General features: G+C 37.2%; 2 protein-coding genes across 2 annotated transcripts in view; one reads left to right on the top strand and one right to left on the bottom strand.

Annotated features, from left to right (window-relative positions):
• The window catches only part of LOC124630319 (probable serine/threonine-protein kinase DDB_G0267686), a 175,684-nt gene extending 158,504 nt beyond the window's left edge, over nt 1-17,180 (top strand). Inside the window, exons 7-9 of the mRNA XM_047164171.1 lie at nt 13,126-13,353; nt 14,099-14,253; nt 14,396-17,180. Of these exons, the coding sequence (XP_047020127.1) occupies nt 13,126-13,353; nt 14,099-14,253; nt 14,396-16,276 (2,264 nt within the window). The 3' untranslated portion in view covers nt 16,277-17,180. The remainder of the gene's footprint in view (nt 1-13,125; nt 13,354-14,098; nt 14,254-14,395) is intronic.
• A 458-nt stretch (nt 17,181-17,638) lies between these two features.
• Nucleotides 17,639-18,921, bottom strand: LOC124630341. Its single transcript, XM_047164202.1, has 2 exons — nt 18,472-18,921; nt 17,639-18,397 (listed from the first exon to the last, which is right to left on the bottom strand). Exons 1-2 carry the CDS (start codon nt 18,511-18,513, stop codon nt 17,720-17,722), a joined length of 720 nt encoding a protein of 239 aa, XP_047020158.1. The 5' UTR covers nt 18,514-18,921; the 3' UTR covers nt 17,639-17,719.
• Between the last annotated feature and the right edge of the window lie 75 nt (nt 18,922-18,996).

The following is an 18,996-nucleotide window of genomic DNA, read 5'->3' as shown; positions in this document are numbered from 1 at the left end:
GGATGTTCAATGACAGCCGGGACCTACAGTTTAACGTGCCATCCGAAACACAGTCATTGGTGTCTAAGATATACTTAGAAAGTACATACAAACTTAGAAAAGTTGCATTGGTACTTGCCTGACCTGGAATCGAACCCGCGCCCTCATACTCGAGAGGTTGGTTCTTTGCCCACTAGGCCACCACGACTTATAATATAATAATATAATATTCATTAGAACTTTATTGGTTATCAGGCCAGGGTTCATACAAAATTGCCCATCATCCTTTATGGTTTTAATTTTTATAATTTTCTGTCTTCTAACCATCTATGGTCATTTAGACATTTGTTTAAATTCCTATTGCCATTTTATTTAATGTTGTTTACGAATATAATTTATTATATAGGCAGTTAATATTGATTTATTTATTTTTAAGCATGTGCTTAGCAAAGATATGAATAAAAATATGCTCGTCATCTTTATGTTGATGTAATTCTAATTTCTGAAGGATGTTATTCAATATCTCACATATTTATTTATTACATAATATATAAGTACCTCGTTTGAAATTGAAACATGTACAATACATAAGTGAAGTAGGTACTTAACTTACTAAGTTGTGCTACTAACTCAAGTTTGGAGTAAGTATCCCGAGAAATTTTCATTTACGTAAAACCAACGTTGTATATTCACAAGTATTCTGCTGATAACTTAACTAAACAGCTTTTAATCTAGGTAGATTTTGAACTTAGTCGATTTTATATGGATATTTAAAAGGATGATGATTTTTCTTACAATGCGAAAACATTATATTTACCATAAGCAGATATCTACCCTGTCCCACATATAATGCTTCCTTGGAGTACTTGGTGCTCCAATTTGAATATTAGGACCTCCGTGTGGACCTTTTGATAAGAGGCCTGAAGCCCAATTGGGGCAGATCATGATTATTGTGGCACGTACATAACGTGTTAACTTCAATCATTATGAACATCTTAAAAACTAATAGTCATATTAATAATACCCACCTTATCTTATTGTTAGGAAACAATATTAAGATCAAAGCGCAGGAACACTCTAATCCGATTTCCTGCGCCATAGTGTTCACATCCCATTTATCTACATTCTACTACTTAATAACACCCAACAAAATTAACCCTGACTTTTATCACCTTGCCATAAGGTTCAAATTTGTTTACACAACCTATTATTGGCAGCAAATAATATTTGTTATTCTGACACTAATTGATACCGACATTTGTTATAAAATAGTTTCGTAAATCAGGAAATACGCGTGCTTTGCTTTTGATCGGGTTAGAAATATCCTGCCTTAATAACATATATTTGGTTAATCTAATATAAAGCATATCCGATGTTTTGAAATTGGGTTATAATAACACTATACCTAATAGGAATACAATCTGGAACACCGTCTAGACAACGTTATAAAAAAAAGTGTTTTATTAATTTAAATTTTTAGGTACCCGAAATGAGTAAAAAAATATTAGGTACTTTTGTCGTCCATCTTGAATGTGATAACTTAAAACCAAAAAACACTGTCAATGCAAAAAATTACAACTTTACCAATAAAAAACATTTCAACATTCAAAATTAGAACGCTACTAATTACAGCGCGACTGAAAGAAATATGGCGGCAAAAAATGCGCGTGAGCAATAAATTGCACCTTCCTCTAATGTGCCGCGATCGCATCCTGTCATGCATTCCAAAATTAATTAAAAACATTGATATATTTGGGAAAATAACATTGACGCATTCAAAAAAAGTATTTTCAATAGATGACAAACAATTTTAGAGGATATAGGTAACTTAAATATCTACTTTTCCATCATAACTTTAATACTCAAGCCATTATTGAATCATTTCTAATAAAACGACAAATCTATTAGCCAAGCTATCCAAAAATTTAAACTACCGTTGCAAGAATCAAAATGAAATATAACACCCATCCCACACAACACTAAATTAGAAGAAAAAGTTACAAGCTGACCATCGTAGGCGAAAAGTAAACATAATCCTACCTACTTGAATTAATCTAATTTCGCAGTAACTTTCGAATAAAACTGCTTGTTGCTACTTACTGCTTGTTGAAATACTGCCAAATAAATCTTAAACTCAATTTACATAACATATGTAATCAACCTACACTTAACAGTTAATATTTACAAATAAATAAAAAAAAATACACCTATATATCAAAAAAATCATCCGCATCGCTGTCAGCAGGGATCGTGCCCAAAAGGCAGGCTGCATTCTAAAACTTCACATATTTCGACCTCCCAAGGATATAGTAAGCACGACACCGAACTTCGAATAAATTCTTTCGCGATGACGCGTGTTCCTGAACTCGAATGCATTTTTCTCATGTTACGTTTGTGCGAGTTTTTTTGCAGTTCATTCAACTGTTTTATTGGCATTTTTTGGAGCTTGATTTTGCAATATTATTATGCATGGATTTTGTTATTTATTACCTCATCTAAACGACAGGTAATAAATATTGGCACTCTTCTTTATATGCCAATATTGTTTAACGTTATCTTATAGTAATTTAAGTCCCGACTAGCTAAAAGTATTTTTTCAATAGTAGTATTGTCTAAGCAGTAACACACACTGCAAAGATTGATTAATTATTTCGGATCTATTCATGAATTCAACGGTATAGTTTTAACACAAAGTATTCCTAATTCCTAAAAAACAGAAAATCCTATGACCACGACATACTAATATCTTGTAAATAAAATATACCAAAAAGTGTGTTAATGAGATGTATCCTTGAAACTCAACAACATACCTACAAAGTACAGAACCATAGTGCTTCACGCTCCGCTAATTTTATGTCAAAACCATCGAATTCCAATAAAACTGCAACGGTAAACACGTTATTAAGAATAACGGTTATTTGAAGCCTTAAACATGCAAATACGTCCTTGTTAAACCGTTACATGCTAAGATATTCTACTATATGTCACGTCAAACCAATAAAAATAAGTCGCGATCATTTGATCTTCGTTTGGTATCTCAATTAATTAGACAGCTATATTGTATTGTTCTATATAAAGTAGTAGAAAAATCGTCGCTTCCATTCTTAACATTCCTACTTTGAATGATCAGTCAACAAATTTTACGTTATACTCACAGAAAAATACAGAAAAAATAGGAAACAACAGATCGCAAATAAACTGTAAACTTACAAAAATATTCGTGATAAAATTCAGAAGAAAATCCCAAACAACATTTCTTAACACAGTTTTTTTTGTAATTAAATGCTCTATTCAGAAACTCGTTAAGTGGTTGCTAAACTATTTCACAAGGCATAATGAGCGCAATTGAATCTGCAATGAAAGTTTAATAGAGCACTTCTTGTTAAATAGATTATACTTAAGAGTAGGTACACTACAGAATAAACAGTTGGCCGACAGCTGACCCGATGGTTTTTTGAAAGAAAATCTTGATTAAAATCCAAGTTTTCAGTAGATCTGACACCGGCTAAATACCTCATCTTTGTAATGTGCGTACTATCATTCATCTTCACACTGATTTATGAGCCCAAACTAATATCGGCCGACTAAAAGATTGTAGTGTAAACACTTAATCTGTGGTAGCTGTAGATAGAGAATGAAATGGGGTAATAGCAGAAATTCTAAACTAATTGAATTCAAGTGTTACTCATAACATTAACATAGCTATCTAAGATAAGCGCGATAGACACCGTCAGATCTTTTTAAGGCATCTTTGCAGATATTTCAATCTTCATACTATGTTATTTCTGACCTGCTACTATTTACTAATTTTTTCCTCTTCACTTGACTACACTTGTCAGGAAACTATACGAAGGCAGCAGAGGTTCAGTGCGCATCGAAGAGTGCATGTCTGATGAGTTTCGTTTCCAGAAAGGTGTGAGACAAGGTTGCATCCTATCGCCTATCCTATTCAACATATACGGGGAATATATCCTAAGGAAAGCTTTAGAAGGATGGGAAGGCGGAGTTAATATAGGCGGTGTTCGTGTAGCAAATCTGAGATATGCAGATGACACTACTTTACTAGCGGAATCAGCCGGCGAGATGGAGGAACTTTTGCGACGGGTAGAAAATATTAGTAGCGATTTAGGGCTGTCAATAAACCGCAGTAAAACCAAAGTTATGGTTGTAGATAGGTTTGGCAAACTCGACCTATCTAACGCGCTTTCCAACTTTGAAAAAGTCCAAGAGTTTAACTATCTGGGTTCGGTTATAACATCAAACGCCTCCAGTGAACAAGAAATCAGACGAAGAATCGCAATGTCGAAGAGCGCTATGACACAGCTAAGGAAGATATGGAAAGACAGCAACATACGGCGGCAAACAAAAGTATCTCTGGTCCGCACTTTGATATTTTCAATCTTTTTATATGGGTCGGAAACATGGACAATTAAAGCTGTGGACATGGACAGAATAAACGCATTCGAGATGTGGTGCTGGCGTCGAATGCTTCAAATTCCCTGGACCGCTTTCCGTACAAACGAATCCATCCTAAAACTACTGCACGTTAAAGAACGCTTATCTACGATAGTCCTAAAGCGATACCTGCGTTATTTCGGACACATAGCGCGGAAACCCCCTGACAATATTGAAAAATCAATATTATTAGGCAAAAGACAGGGGAAGAGACCACGGGGCCGCAGACCAACCCGATGGACGGATTTCCTCAGTAAGACCCTGCAGAAACCATTCCAGGAGGCATACAGGCTGGCACAGGACAGAGAACGCTGGCGACAGCTAATAGTCGGCGTAGGAGATGGGGTCACGATCCTCAACGAGTGAGGGACCGACTAAAGAAGAAGAAGACTATTTACTAAATATTTCCTATGAATAATTTCAATCTACACACACAGCCACAGACACACACAATACACACACACAACGCTAACACAGACATCGACACAGAGTTATACAGGTATAGTGACAGTTTAGCATGGTATAGTGACACTATGTTTATGAGCGAGATTCCTACTGACCCAATTTTTCTGCCATCTCGAATCTGCAACGTAATTAACTTCCACGTTCATTCATCAATTTCACGGAAGTCCATAGACGCCGGTAGAATCGCTCTGAAACGCTCAATGAACGTTTTCCAGTACAGAAAGCTCTTCAATATGTTAAAGATAACACTAAGTATAGAAGAACTAAAAGGGATATGTGATAACGTACTGTCAAGCTACTTAAACGTCAAAGAAACAATAGTTTATATAAATTGTTTTTACGAGACATGAATTCAAACAACAGAACAGCAAGATTCCAAGGCAATAACCAATACATTAGCGTTTACACCCACAGTCAAATCACAAAACACGAATTAAACAGCAGCCACATTAAACGAAACATGATCCGAAATAAAGCAACATTAATGAAGTCCAAACACAGGATTGCAATAATTTATATATGTATCGGATAACCGTTCGATAGTCATTGCTAAAATTAGGCGATCCAGTCGAAACGGGGAGCAATCCATTCATGTGTAATAAATTAATGTACACCTAAGTAGCTGATTTCGCGGTTTCGCTCGCGTCTGGTGTAAACTACAGTCCGTGCCAAGATAAAAAAATAGTCTGTTACGCATGGATAATGTAGCTTCCCAACAGTAAAATAATTATTTAAGTCAGTTCAGTAGTTTTGGAGCTTTTAGGGTGAAACAAACAAATGTTTCCTCTTTATTATTTTGAGTATAGACTAGACTAATCTAGTCTAGCCGTTTTCCGTACGGTTTCACCCGCGTCCCAAGGTAACTACTACTCGTCCCTGTATAAAATATAGCCTATGTTATGTTACTTGGAAAGAGTATGAGCCCTGCCTCACTAAGACGCCATGGCGACGTCGCCAGCGGTGAAGGCCTGGCTACTTTTGGCATCCAAAGGTCGCCAATTCGAGTAGCCATGGCGTCTCGGCAGTCAATTGTTTTCGTCGTCGCTGAAGAAATCGCACGCTGACTGGCGACCACACTGGCGACTGAGTGAGGGAGGTGCACGTTACCGTGTACATTTGAGTGGCAACCGTGGCAACGTCGCCAAGCTGCCAGAGTAGCCAGAAGCCACGTAGGGAACTGTAGCTCGTGGCCACGCTTCCAATTTGGCGACGTTGCCAAACCGTCGCCAAGTAAGTTAGGTTCCATACAGTTCAATACAACTGCTTGGATACGTAGCCGGCGACGTCGCCATTGGCGTCCTAATGAGGCAGGGCTCTAAAGCTTTCCATCTGTAAAATGTTAACTGTAAATTTTTCAAATCGGTTCAATTTCAGTGCCTTTGGAATTCAAACAAACAAAAAAAATATCTTTATTATACATATAAGTTTAGGCAGCCGTTCAATATCCAATGCTAATTTAAAGCGAGCCGACGCCAATCCATTCATAATTAATGAATGTTCACCTAATGAACGCCGGTTTATTTTTAATGATACGGATGCGACCGGTGATTTGGGTCGAGTATGCAGAAGACTGCAGCGGTGCATCGCTTAGATTTATTGACAGACACACTTTTATATACGTTAGAATTGCTTTGGATGCATCTGGTGATTTAGGCGTCTCTTGAGTTGTCTTAATTATTAGAGGGTTAGATGTAATTTTGTAATTCGTTTCAAGATATGTTGCGATAGCTTTTTCTTCCGGTTGTAATTGACTCTAGGTAGAACTATGTTTTCTCATATGCACCAACTATTTACCTATATATTTTGGAGTGATATTGGTGACATATCACCAAGCACTAGCCCTCCCAGGAAGAGGGTTGTAAACTCCGCCAAATTATTACCATAATCCAAGATAATTTATGTTTTTTTAAGCTTTCCCTAAAACTAGACAATGTTAAGTTAGAATGGAACTATGGGTCTTTTTTATCACAAATGGCCACAAGAATTAACCATTACAAAACATACAGAACCCAACAAACTCCGCAAACAAACCGTAACTCATAACAACAGCTCTCAGAGATTTGAGAAGCCGAAGCCCGAAGCTTGAGGTGAGTGCGCGCGCGCATACCGCTTGCATTATACGCCGTTAACAACTCGCACGTGTTATGAAGACTAGACCGTCAAATGCGACTGAAATAGTATCTATAGGTTGGGAGATGGGTGACCATAACCAAGTATGAATAGCTTCTGTGAAGAAAATATGGTAGGATTCAGAGAGTCTGTTTTATAACTTTTTTGTGACATATAAAATTCTAAACTCGAAATGGAAGTCTTGAAGTGACAGAATTGATGTGTGTTTTGACATTGACATTAAAATAACTAAAAATACTATGCTGAAAACCGCATCTAAATCGATTCAACCGAAAGTGAAATAATCGCGCACAAACACATACTTTACATAGAGACCAAATTGAGAACCCCCATTTTCAGTTAGTGAAAGAAATGACGACTTAAATTAGGTGAAAAGAGACTCCATTTTTAATTAGGCACACAACCTACACAAATAAATTAAAAATCTTAGTTCTTAGCTCTCTGACTATTCGTCTATGTCGTGAAAGTATACATTGTGATCAAATCTTATGCCGTAACTGGTATGCGGGGATTCTCTCAGATTAAGAAAGGAAGCGATTAAGCATAGATAATGAGCGTGGAAGATCATATATGGTGTTCGAAACATTTTCTTTACAGCTCTATATTAATACATCTAGTTTTTCTACTTTCCTTTAATAAGAATCAGCCTGAAATTAAAAAAAAAAAATTGGATGAAAAAGCTACATAATGATTAAGGAAACAATATCAAAAATATTCATCTGATGTAAGGCTGTAACCCGCAAATCAGGAAGTTCATGTAACAAACTAGCGAAAACAAGATAAATAATGTCAATTACAGTAAGAAAGATAAAATAAACACAACAATAGTTCCAAAAAATAAAACAAAAAACGAACGTAATAGATAATAACGTAACAAAAGACTTTTTCACTTTTAATTTGGTTAACGAACAATAACAATGACCGCGGCAAAAATGAAAGCGAAAGACCGACAGATTATAAGCGACAAAAATACAGATAGTTGTATCGTAATCTGTAGAATAATAACGCGAACCTAACATAACATAACCAAAGGAATTTGCTTACATATAGTCCTATCATTAAATTAAATCTAGCCACACATATTTTTACACTAACACAGTGTAAAACCAACCCTGTAAACCTAAAAATAAGGTGTATAATTGCATAACAGTAGCATAAAATCGCTGCAACAATAATACTGCAGATGGGGTACATCCAGAATACATAGTCGCTACCATGGAGAACAAAATAACTTGCGGAGGTGTCATAATGGAAAGTCGCCCACGAAAGTAGTGCGCCAAAATGCGGACGTGCAGGGCAAAAGGAACGTTACTGTTTTACGCCCTTATACACCTACTTTGGACCCGACTATTTTTTGTAATTCCCGAAATCCGTTGACTGATGTTGCAAAGAACCCGAACGCCTTTTTGTTGGTTCACCCGTAACTGATCGTTTTGGTCATGCGCACCGTACGAATTTGACCTAGAAGAAGGCGCCTCATCCTTCCTTACTCCGTGGTCGGTAAACTTGGTGGCATGCAAATGTGTACATTCCTCTCAACATAGTAGTCGGCCATCGCCGTCGGCTCGTGACTGCTTTTCTTTGGCAGGACGTGTATTTTAGTTAAAGATAAGAATGCACTTAGCAGATACGACGTCCAGAGTTATTATTGGAATACAGATGAAGATTGCAGGATCGTGGGGTATATCATAAAGCTTGGTGTACACTTTGCAAAATACGATGCAATTTTGATGCGTTGCTTTTATGTTGTAAAAATTTTATTGAAATACGTTGGTCAGATGGGTTGTTTAAATGCAATGGGAGAAATCCCGCAAACTAACTGAAGCCATGTTCTGCTTATTACTTTTCGTTTGCAATTGTACTTTATCAAGAAGTGACTTTATATAACTTAAAATAGCTACATATAAGGAACCAGCCCTGCCACATCTAAAGCTAACTCGTATATTCAGCTAATTTTGCAAACTCATTCATCTTGCCTGTAGTATGTCCCCCGCCTTAATTTAATCACATTGCAGCGTGCAAGTTTGTTGGGCTTATATTTCACTGCACGTTTTATATCATCTATAAAATGCTTCAGTTAATTACAAATGTTCATAAAATATTTCAAACCATAAATTGCACTAGCTACAATTCCTCCTAGTCTTAAAATTTGTCAAACTATTGGGTTGCTTTCACAATTTATGAATTCGTATAAAGATGTAGTTAAATTATATACGTTACAGTTATTGCGATTTCAAGTGTAGTTAATAATATATCGTCAATGTAATGGTGCTTCTTCTACAGTGGAATAGAAATTGCTCTGAACTTGAATAAACTAGGAAGCAATTCATTTGAGTCAGTTACAGAAATGGTAACATCATTATGCTACTTGATAATTCGAAATAAACTAGAGTAGGTACCTACAGACCATCAATGATAAATTAAATTGTGTTATGTAAAAAAACTACATTACCGTGCAAACATCACCAATTAGCTACTTAACATAAGACATTCATCAAACTGTTTTCTCCCAATCTAACGACAAGATTGTCCAAGCTATCCCAAAAATATTTACCTACTAAATTGTCATCATTGAATATTGCACTCGTCTATATGTTGCACCCTCCACTTCCTCACTAAAGCCCCATTTCGCCACAGATCTATCCCACCTGTCTCCACAAATGAATGACACAAACAGTTCTTTTTCTTAGAATATTAATACAAACATCCGCAAAGCTGTTTTTGAGATACGCACGTTCGTTGACACGTACAGATAAAATGTCGGAAGTTGGGCTTGCTTTTATAACAAACAAATGAACAACGCTACTTTTTAGAATTATGTGTGAAGCGGCAGTTATCAAGATAATACATATCAGACAAACGTACGGAGAGAAAATTTACCTATGTGTTTGTACCCATGTGTCTATAATGTTATGTAGGATTCAAGTGGTAGAGAAACTTTTCCCGATTTTGTACTAAACAGATGCATGACAATATAACTAGGTATAGATAACAAACTCTCAAGAAGAATTCTCAAGACAATTGTTAGACTTTATTATTTGCTGCAGATTGACGACGTAAATTACCTATGGGGACCTATAAATTGCAGGTCGATTATGGAAAACCAGGAAAATTTACAATTCCTGTCCACCTTTGCAATACCAATTTTCATATCTTTAGGTGCTATGTATGTAGATAGATATAGGTCCTATAATGTCATTGCTAGACGCTTTTGAGAGTCAAAATAGGATTACCACTAGAACAGTCACACTCTTACCTATCTAGGATAATCAAATTGCATCAAATCCAGCATTCCAAAACCGCGGAAACAGTCCAAAAGGTCACCAAAGATCACAGAACATTTTCGCTTGGCATTCCAGCTAAATATATCTAAACAGCATCGCATTACTACGGTTTCTGAGAAGCATCCAGTCATAAAGGTGCGCTAAAATTATTCGTACGCATGCCGTCCTATTTATGTTATGTACGAGTTTAGTAGTCGGCATTTCTTAGAGCACTTTACCAACTTGAACTGCCATGAGCAGCTAGCTGAATACGGTAATAAATAGTATGCCAATTATATGTGTTAGAGGCGAGGGAACGCAATAAATAGTCATTTAGTCATATAGCTTACCCATACATTTTAGATCACATCGTTTCCCACCCGACAAAATGATCAAACAAAAGGATTTGGACGCACAGGAGGTGTTGTTTATACAAGTGGCTCTTGCGTCTTTGGTATAGGGAAGGCACGGCAATGGCGTCTCTGGTTGGTGATGTGCTCTAAGTAGTCGGCATCTTAATGGGCGGGGATGCCGATGTTGGCGATTATGTTCATCGTTAGGACTTAGGATGACTTGTTTAGCTCTCGGATGAAGAAGGAAAATAGCCGCAAGGATTCTCTATCTAGGGGTAGTGAACTTGATGTGTTATTGAACTTCTACGCGATCTATTTGAAGATAATGCAAACAGGTGTTAAAGTTAAATAAAGTTATGTGTAGTTCTTTTATTGACTTTAGATCGTGTAATGAAAAAAGTATCAATCATTTTGAATGTGACCTCCTCTATTAAGTACTTAGGGCATCAGAATTGGTCCATAAGAATCGGAAAAGAAGGGACTAGATATTTTGTTCTACAGGAGTGGCAACAGCTGAAAACTTTGAGATTTCACAAGGGGTTTCCCTTAACTGACTATAGATACCTAACACCCTTGCATTAAACATTTAAATAATAACATGAAACAAAGGATTTCAACATCCAAATTTTATATCCACCAATCCAAAAAAGCCAGGCAAATGACTACTGAATCTCCAGGCATTCAATAAAGCGCTAAAATTACAACCTTGCACAAACATTTGGTAAATATAAACTCAATTAAATGCGGGTATTAATTACCGATGCTGGTGTTTGTAAAAGGATCATGTCAAGTACTGAATCAGCTGCATACGTCTCTGTATTTATCTTGAGTTGGAAATGTAAGGAGAAAAACAGTTTGTACCTAAATCGATAAACAGATTTCAGATATGAATGTACCTATTAGTAATTGAGTAAATAAGTACCTTTCATGGAATCCTTTTGAAAATTATAAATAGGTACATACTTGTTATAATGTGAACTACCAAAGGGCGTATCTACTGACTAAATTAATACGAGTCGCTTCGAGTCACTTGTCTAATTAGGTACATAGAAGCATTTTAATTAAGCAATATAGGTACTTAACTACCATCTTACGTAGACTTAGCTGAGTCTACACTACATCTCAGCTTAAGAACTAGAAATCAGACGATTTTGTCGCGAATAAAACAGACCGAAGCGTTAGGCATGTAAATAGGCTGGCAACCCATCATGTTCACACCTACATAGAATCCTAGTTACCATCTAGGGGAAAAGAGAGCGTCACACACACAGACGTAACTACCTACAAAACAAGGCGTACGTTAGTGCAACTTTTGTAAGTGTTTGCATGTGTGTGTTTATAAGATGTATGTGCTTACATTACGCACTCACGCATCTGTCAAGTTCACTCTTGATTTATGAAAGCAACTGTTCGCTTCGGTGTTTCTTTGTGAGTCAGATGCGCAAGCGCGTGTTCCAATGAATTACGAGCTTTTTCAGTTTTTAATGAGATTTCGGTGTCGTGTCAAAAGTTTGACGGTTTACAATCAAAATTTGGAGCGAAATTCGAAATTGGAACGTTCCAATTTTGAATTGAAGGTTTTTTTCTTTTAAGGTTCTTGTAACAAAGGAATAATGCACTCTGCGTAAGATCGCACTCCTTAATGCCTTCTTGAATTCTTAACTACTGTATAACCTTTAGGTTCTACATTATCTACCTACGCGGTTTTCTAGCTACTTAGTTATTAATTGCCTATGACTTTCGAAAAAATATCCCTTTATTACCTACAATCCACAATTTCAGTAAACTCGTGGTAAATAAGCTAAACACTGTCAATAGATGCAAAATTTAAATCATACCGTGTCACAGCCCATTAGCAAAATTTTAAAGCAAAATGAAACTGTTTGTTACGCTCACAAATCAACATGCAACGCAAATGTCCGTTAAATTTGAGTACGAACAAGCAAATACCTCGGAATTTATTTCCATGCGAAATGTGGTATTAAAACATTCGCTGAACGAGTACGATACTAAACAATGTAGTCAATGGGTTCAATTAAGTGTAGCTAACTATGTTCTGTCGCATTACTTGGGGAATAATGGAACAGGTGGATTAAAAGCGGTTTTAATCGCTTTATCTAGGTTTAATAAAAGCGGATATGAGTGAGAATGTTTTCACATTAAACGCTGAAATAAGCGTTTAATGTGTAAAAAATGGCTTTTGTATAAAAATAGGACTAATAAAGAGAACTTAGAGGAATGCCACACACACACTCGTATTTTTAAAAAGAATCTCAAATAATAAACCTAACTGCAAGATGGACGTGTTCCGTCTATCTTGCAGTTAGGTTTATTTATTTGAGATTCTTTCACACACTCAACAACACAATCAGTTAATGTCTTCCCGATTATAAATGGAATCAATATTAATGTTCCCTACTAGCATAAGATTCTCTTACTCCCGTACAATGTTCCTAATGTTCTTCTATTCTCAATTCCAGGCAATCCCAACGACAAAATCCTGTACGGTCGTCCGAACAAGAGACGGAGTGCTTCCTTCCCAGCGCCGCGGTCCCTGGACCGGAGGAACTCGCTGCGGATCTTCGGCTCTTCCAGCAAGTACCTGCAGAGGTGCGCTTCCACGCGGAGCTTGCATCACAAGAACGCTAACACCACTGACAGCTCGTCTTCCACCGATTACCCGCCGAGCGTCGAATCTGCGTCGCCTAGTAAGTACTTTTTGGACTAATGCCCAAGTTCACCAACTTTGCCACCTAAGTATTGTAAACTCCCTCTCCTTCTTAGCGGGTCTATGGCAAAAATAATCTTTTACGGAACGCGGAAAGATTAGTAACGTTTTTTAATAAAATCAAAATAGCAATTCCTTTTTTACTTAAGATACAAAGGACTAGTCAGTGTGGTTCTAGAATAATGCCAAAAGTAGCAGAATATATTTCTTAGCGTATCAATAGAAACTAAGACCTATTTAATCACCATAATTCCTTAAATCTCTATCAAAATTAAACCACAATTTAACGATTGAGATTAGACTTTCAGCAGATATAGCAGCATTAAATGCAGTATGTCGTCCTGACTTTGGGTTATGGACCTGCCTAGTAGTATAGAAGACATTAGAGGTACCAAATCCGGCAAGTATCATTCTGCCTTTCCCTGTATATTGGGTATGTACCTTCTTAGTATTGACTTAGAACGCCACTGCTTACTAAGTGAGATTCTTAAGTCATTTGCAATACTCAATTCTTTATACGAATCCCTTTCTCTTTTTCTGGGAGCACCTTGCAAAACTATGTATTCTGCATACAATTTACCTATACTGCTAGACCAGTCGACCCTACATTATTTTAAAACCGTTTTTAGACACATAAGTCTGTTCTTCTTTTGTTTCCTTTTTAGGGGTTTGACAAAAAACCTGTATCAAGCTAATTATTAATGATATTCTTCCACTACTTTCAGAGAAAGTGTCCCTGTTGTCCCGCTTATTCAGACGAAGCGGCCGCAGCAAGCAGACGCGCGCGATGAGCACCTTCTCTGCGCAGTTCCCGCCCACCGAGTGGTTCAACTCCAAAGCGGTGCATTTGCACTGCGTCGCTACGCAGACCAACTCAAAGGTAAATGCAAATTTTATGTACCTTCGTTCAGTCATGTTCACATCCTCGTCAGTAGACCAAGTACCTAGCCACAGAAAGTATTCTTATGAGCAATGTGTGACCAAGAAAATATATATAAACGCACTTGATATTTTGCTTTCAGGAGTCATTGCAGAGTCAAACATCTTTCGTCTCATCGTACTACGACGGTTCGGAGATCAGTAATCGGTCGTCGACGCTGCCGCGGCGGCACAAGCGGCATCTCTCTACGGAGTCGGGGCTGGCGGGCTCCGTGACCGGCCACTACGACCACTCGCCTGTCAGGCACTCCAGCCCCAGCTCCGGCAGCCTGCCTCGATCCACTCTCAGCAGGAGTTCCACCAACAAAACCATCCTCGACCACTTCGGATCGCCACAAAGACACAGCGACCCTAAACTACGGGACAGCCCCAGCGGAAGCCTCAGGAGGGTCGACTACTCCAATTCAGACCACATCATGTCCACCAGTGGCCCCTCCAGTTTAGAAAGTACGACCCCACTTCGCACTCCAAGAAAGGATGCCAAAAACGGTCAGTTAGACCAAAATTCACCAATGAAAAGGGGCTACCATACAAGCGGGAGTAGCGGCCATTCAAGTTTAGAGTCCCACATATCAGACCGCACGTTAAAGCCTTCGCCTAGTCATAGCAACCAGCACGGAGCGCCCGGCCTTAGCAGAGCACAGTCACTCGTCAAAGTACAGAGCTTACAGAGCTCGCCAAAGAGTCTGCACAAGTACAGAACGAAACCACCAATGGTCGGTGGTGAAACGGTAAAAAACGGTAACACGTCACCCAAAAGTTCGCCAAAAAACTGTCCAAACACACCCAAAAAAACCGCAACCCCGCTGCATAAAACCTTAGGGGCTAAAGTAGAAAACCCATCGACGACGATGTTGGCCAGCTCTAATTCTAACAACTCCATCACACTAAAAGTTACCACGAATACTATCTCTCAGAACGGTGGTGGTACTAACACCAAAGTATATGTACAAAATTCGCCAGTAAGATCCGTCATTACTTTTGAGAATGGCAAAGTCACCGAGACTTCAAACGGGAGTAATATTTACATTATAAACGACGACAGGCAAGTTGTGTCAGTATCCCAAAACGGAGTCCAAAACAAAACTGCAAAAAACCCCACTGAAACCTCATTCGATGTTTGTGTCGAAAAGAATAAGCAGATGTATCAGGAAGAACCGATTAAAGTTCAAGAAAACAAATTCAATAAGAACTCAATTAATGACACCGGTATGAACAATAATCGTAAGCTTTCATTGCAAATAGGTGGTGCAACTAATAATAATAGTTTTGTGTACAAAAACCAATTAAACAATACCAATGAAGTTGCATCTAATCCTGCCTCTCCGGCAATCCATAATAACATAAACAATTTGGAAACTACAGCGAATAGTATTCCGTCAACGCCAACTAAAAGTTACGATAACATTATAGGATCATTGGGAAGTCTGAGGTACCAGAAGAACTCTTTGTCGTCGGCCAACAGTGGGATACAAACGAACATTAATTCGAACAGTGAGCTCAAAAGTGTAGACTTGCTAAAAAAGGCAGCAGCGCTTCAAATGCTGAACGGACTCCCAAATGTAAATAACAGGGTGAGCTCGGATTCCATAGCCAATTTGTTAACGAAGGCTATCGACCAGAAACCCACAGTGCTGGGGTCCGAGCCGAACTTAGCGCTGAAGAATCAAGACCAGATAAAAGATATAAACACATCGGCTGAGAAAATAAACTGCTTGGAAAACAAACAGAAGAGGTACAGCCTGAGTCAGGAGAGCAAGAAGGAGAACCAGGATTTCTACAATTTTCCGAGTTTAAGCGATTTGAGCTTTAATTTCACTAGTTTAGCGGCGCAGAAGATACTGAAGGGCGTGAGCATCAACAGCGTGGACACGCTGGTCGAGCTCAACATGGCCGCCAACAACTCGGAGAAGCAGAACAACCGCGATGTCGCCGCCGTGTGCACAGACTTTGGCCTTGTATAGCAATTAACATATAATATTTTTTGTTGTAAAATGTACAATAGTAGACATAACACTGTATGATGTAAGGTAGTAGTATAACTTATTCGTAACTACATTGTAACACGCTTTAGATACGCAATACCTACGTACGTTAAGTTCGAAAACTTACTCGTTTAAGATTTTGTACTCCCTATTTACGGAATTTATCTCTTAAACGCATTGTATCCCCTATTATTAAAATTTTGTTTGTCTTTACTAACTTATTATCATCGAAAGTATCAATGTAGAAATTATTTAACACAGTATTCATAAATGTAATCGTTAATGAATAATCGGAAAATTCTTAGTTTGTAGCTCACTTTAAAAGTATCGAGACAATAAACTATGAACCTAATAACACCTGTGTGAACAAAAAGTGGCCTAAAAATATCTAATTACATGGAAATTTAGTGCCTAATTCGATCTAATAGAATCGTAATTCAATTGTAGCCATAAAGTAGTTTCACTATCCTTTAGTAAATACGCGGCTCTCACGCTACTAGCTAACTATTTAAATTGACCCTCTCCACAGCACTTCTGTTCGTGCCATCACAATATTTCCAGTGAAAAAGTCGAGTACAAACTAGAATACCTAACTCCAAACAGATTCCATCCAACAATGGGAATTTATAGGAATGATTTGTAAAATGTATGTCATGTATTAAGTGCCATAAAAACCATAGTATTACATAATGCGGGCGAAATATGGAATGGGAAGCGGTATTTGATTGAACATTACATGTCTAAGAATTTTGCTGTATTTGTGTATGAAAGCAATGGGAATTTATTCATTAGGGAACATAATCTGAAGTCATATCGCAATTAGTTTAATTCAGTAATAACGCCATTTGTAAAAATTTATTAACAATATAAGATGATGCTTTAAGTAATTTCGTTTTATTTACCTTGAATGCTACCTATTGGAACTGCCTACCCAACACCCAACTCCCCACATTATTGAACCACCACTATCAAGTAGTAAGCTTTACCTGAATCTAAAATTACAATCCTTCACTAACTCCTAAAGAAAAATGCTGATATCCACATTAGGCAGTACTATTTACCACCTGCAATCAAACTCAAGAATAAATCAGTGTACAATTTAGCTCAGTTAAAAGATTAGGGGCTTACAGGTTTGATTCTTGGAAATTCATGAGTACTTGATGCAATAATTGTAATAGATAAGCCAAGAATTAGTCATGAGTAAGACAAGTGGTAAAATTATTAGCTGATAAGTAATGAGAAGATGAGATCATTTTGAAAATAATAGAATAGTTTGTTACCTGATACTGTCTAACTACATATAGATACAGATCAAACATTAATAATTAATAAAACTAAATGTTATGCAAAATATAAAACTTTATTACAATATTATCTAATTGGTAAAATGTAAATTCATATCAATACTACTGCTACATTCTGCTATAAACAAGCTATTGTGCTGTGTTCCATTACATCAGTTACTTGTGACGGCTCAGTTTCAGTCTGACCTTTAATGGAGTTCAACCAATCATCTGTCGGATCAATTTTCTTAACATCAGGATCTGAACTGTCACTTTTGTCGTCTTCCGTTATAGTCTCTGGACAATCAACCTCATTGTTATCGAAACTACTGCGACTACTCTCGCATACTTTAACCGGTGACGCACTAATTTCTAAATCTCTAAACTTTTTGGATACCTCTTCGGATTTTATATTTACATAACATACACAGTTGTCTGTAGCTGTAATCTGCTTAAGGGCAGCCTCTTCAATAGCCTCTAAGTCATTATCTCCTTCTTCAACCTCCTTAGTTACCTCCTCAATAGTTTTATAAGAGTACATGTGGTCATCTTCGGGGCTAACGTAATCCTCCAGTGTAAACGTATTACTATCAAAGTTAAGCTTCTCAAAATCAATAACACCGAAATTACTTACATTTTCTAACAACGTGGACTCTTTCTCGAAACATATATGAATATTTTGAACACAATTCCTCTTCAAGTCTTTGTTATCTTGGCATTGTTTACGTATAGCATCTAATTGTCGTAAAGTTTTTAATTCCCTTGCTTTTAAAGTTGCATACACCCGCGCAAATGACGCTCTGACGTTGCTTTTCAACTGTGAACATAGAAACGTAACATGAATTTGTTATCATAACAAAATTAAAAAGTTTTTCTTTTCAAAATACTTACATTTTCAACATTTTTATCAAAATCGTCCGGATCACTCGCCATGTTTACGTTTATTTAGAAAGTTTGATTTGTGACGTCTATCGGTAGAAAGTTGCCGAAATACATTTTCAAAAAACTACCCACTTTTACCCCACCCTTCTGGCATGGAGAAACTAGGTCATTCATTTGCCAAGAATGGGTCCAAAATATGCAAGGATTATACATACATACTACATAGCTATTTCTTTCTTCTATAAGTAGGAAACATAGATAAAATCATAATTCAGTGTATTTATTTCTCAATTTCATTAACAAAGTTATTAATTTAGAAGTTAAAATTTAATGAACACTCATCAAGTACCTATTTGAAATATGAAAGTCTGTTGCAGTTGCGGTTACGTCGCGTCGTTCTAAACTACATGGTATTTAGATTTATTGTAAACCCTATTTAACTATTTACGAGATGAAAATGAAACGATAGTTACCTATGTGTATCGTAAATGCATAGTGATCTTTCAAAAAAAGAGGCAGTTGGTTATTAGAACT

Source organism: Helicoverpa zea, chromosome 5 (assembly GCF_022581195.2).
Source record: "Helicoverpa zea isolate HzStark_Cry1AcR chromosome 5, ilHelZeax1.1, whole genome shotgun sequence".
Lineage (NCBI taxonomy): Eukaryota > Metazoa > Arthropoda > Insecta > Lepidoptera > Noctuidae > Helicoverpa > Helicoverpa zea.
Note: the sequence above shows the minus strand (reverse complement) of the source record. Positions and strands in the feature narration are given on the sequence as shown.

Excerpts from the sequence above, each read along its gene's own strand:
- LOC124630341 (XM_047164202.1), bottom strand. The coding sequence starts at position 18,513 with ATGGCGAGTGATCCGGACGATTTTGATAAAAATGTTGAAAAT. Across the intron at positions 18,398-18,471 it reads TTGATAAAAATGTTGAAAAT|TTGAAAAGCAACGTCAGAGC; the intron begins GTAAGTATTTTG and ends CTATGTTCACAG.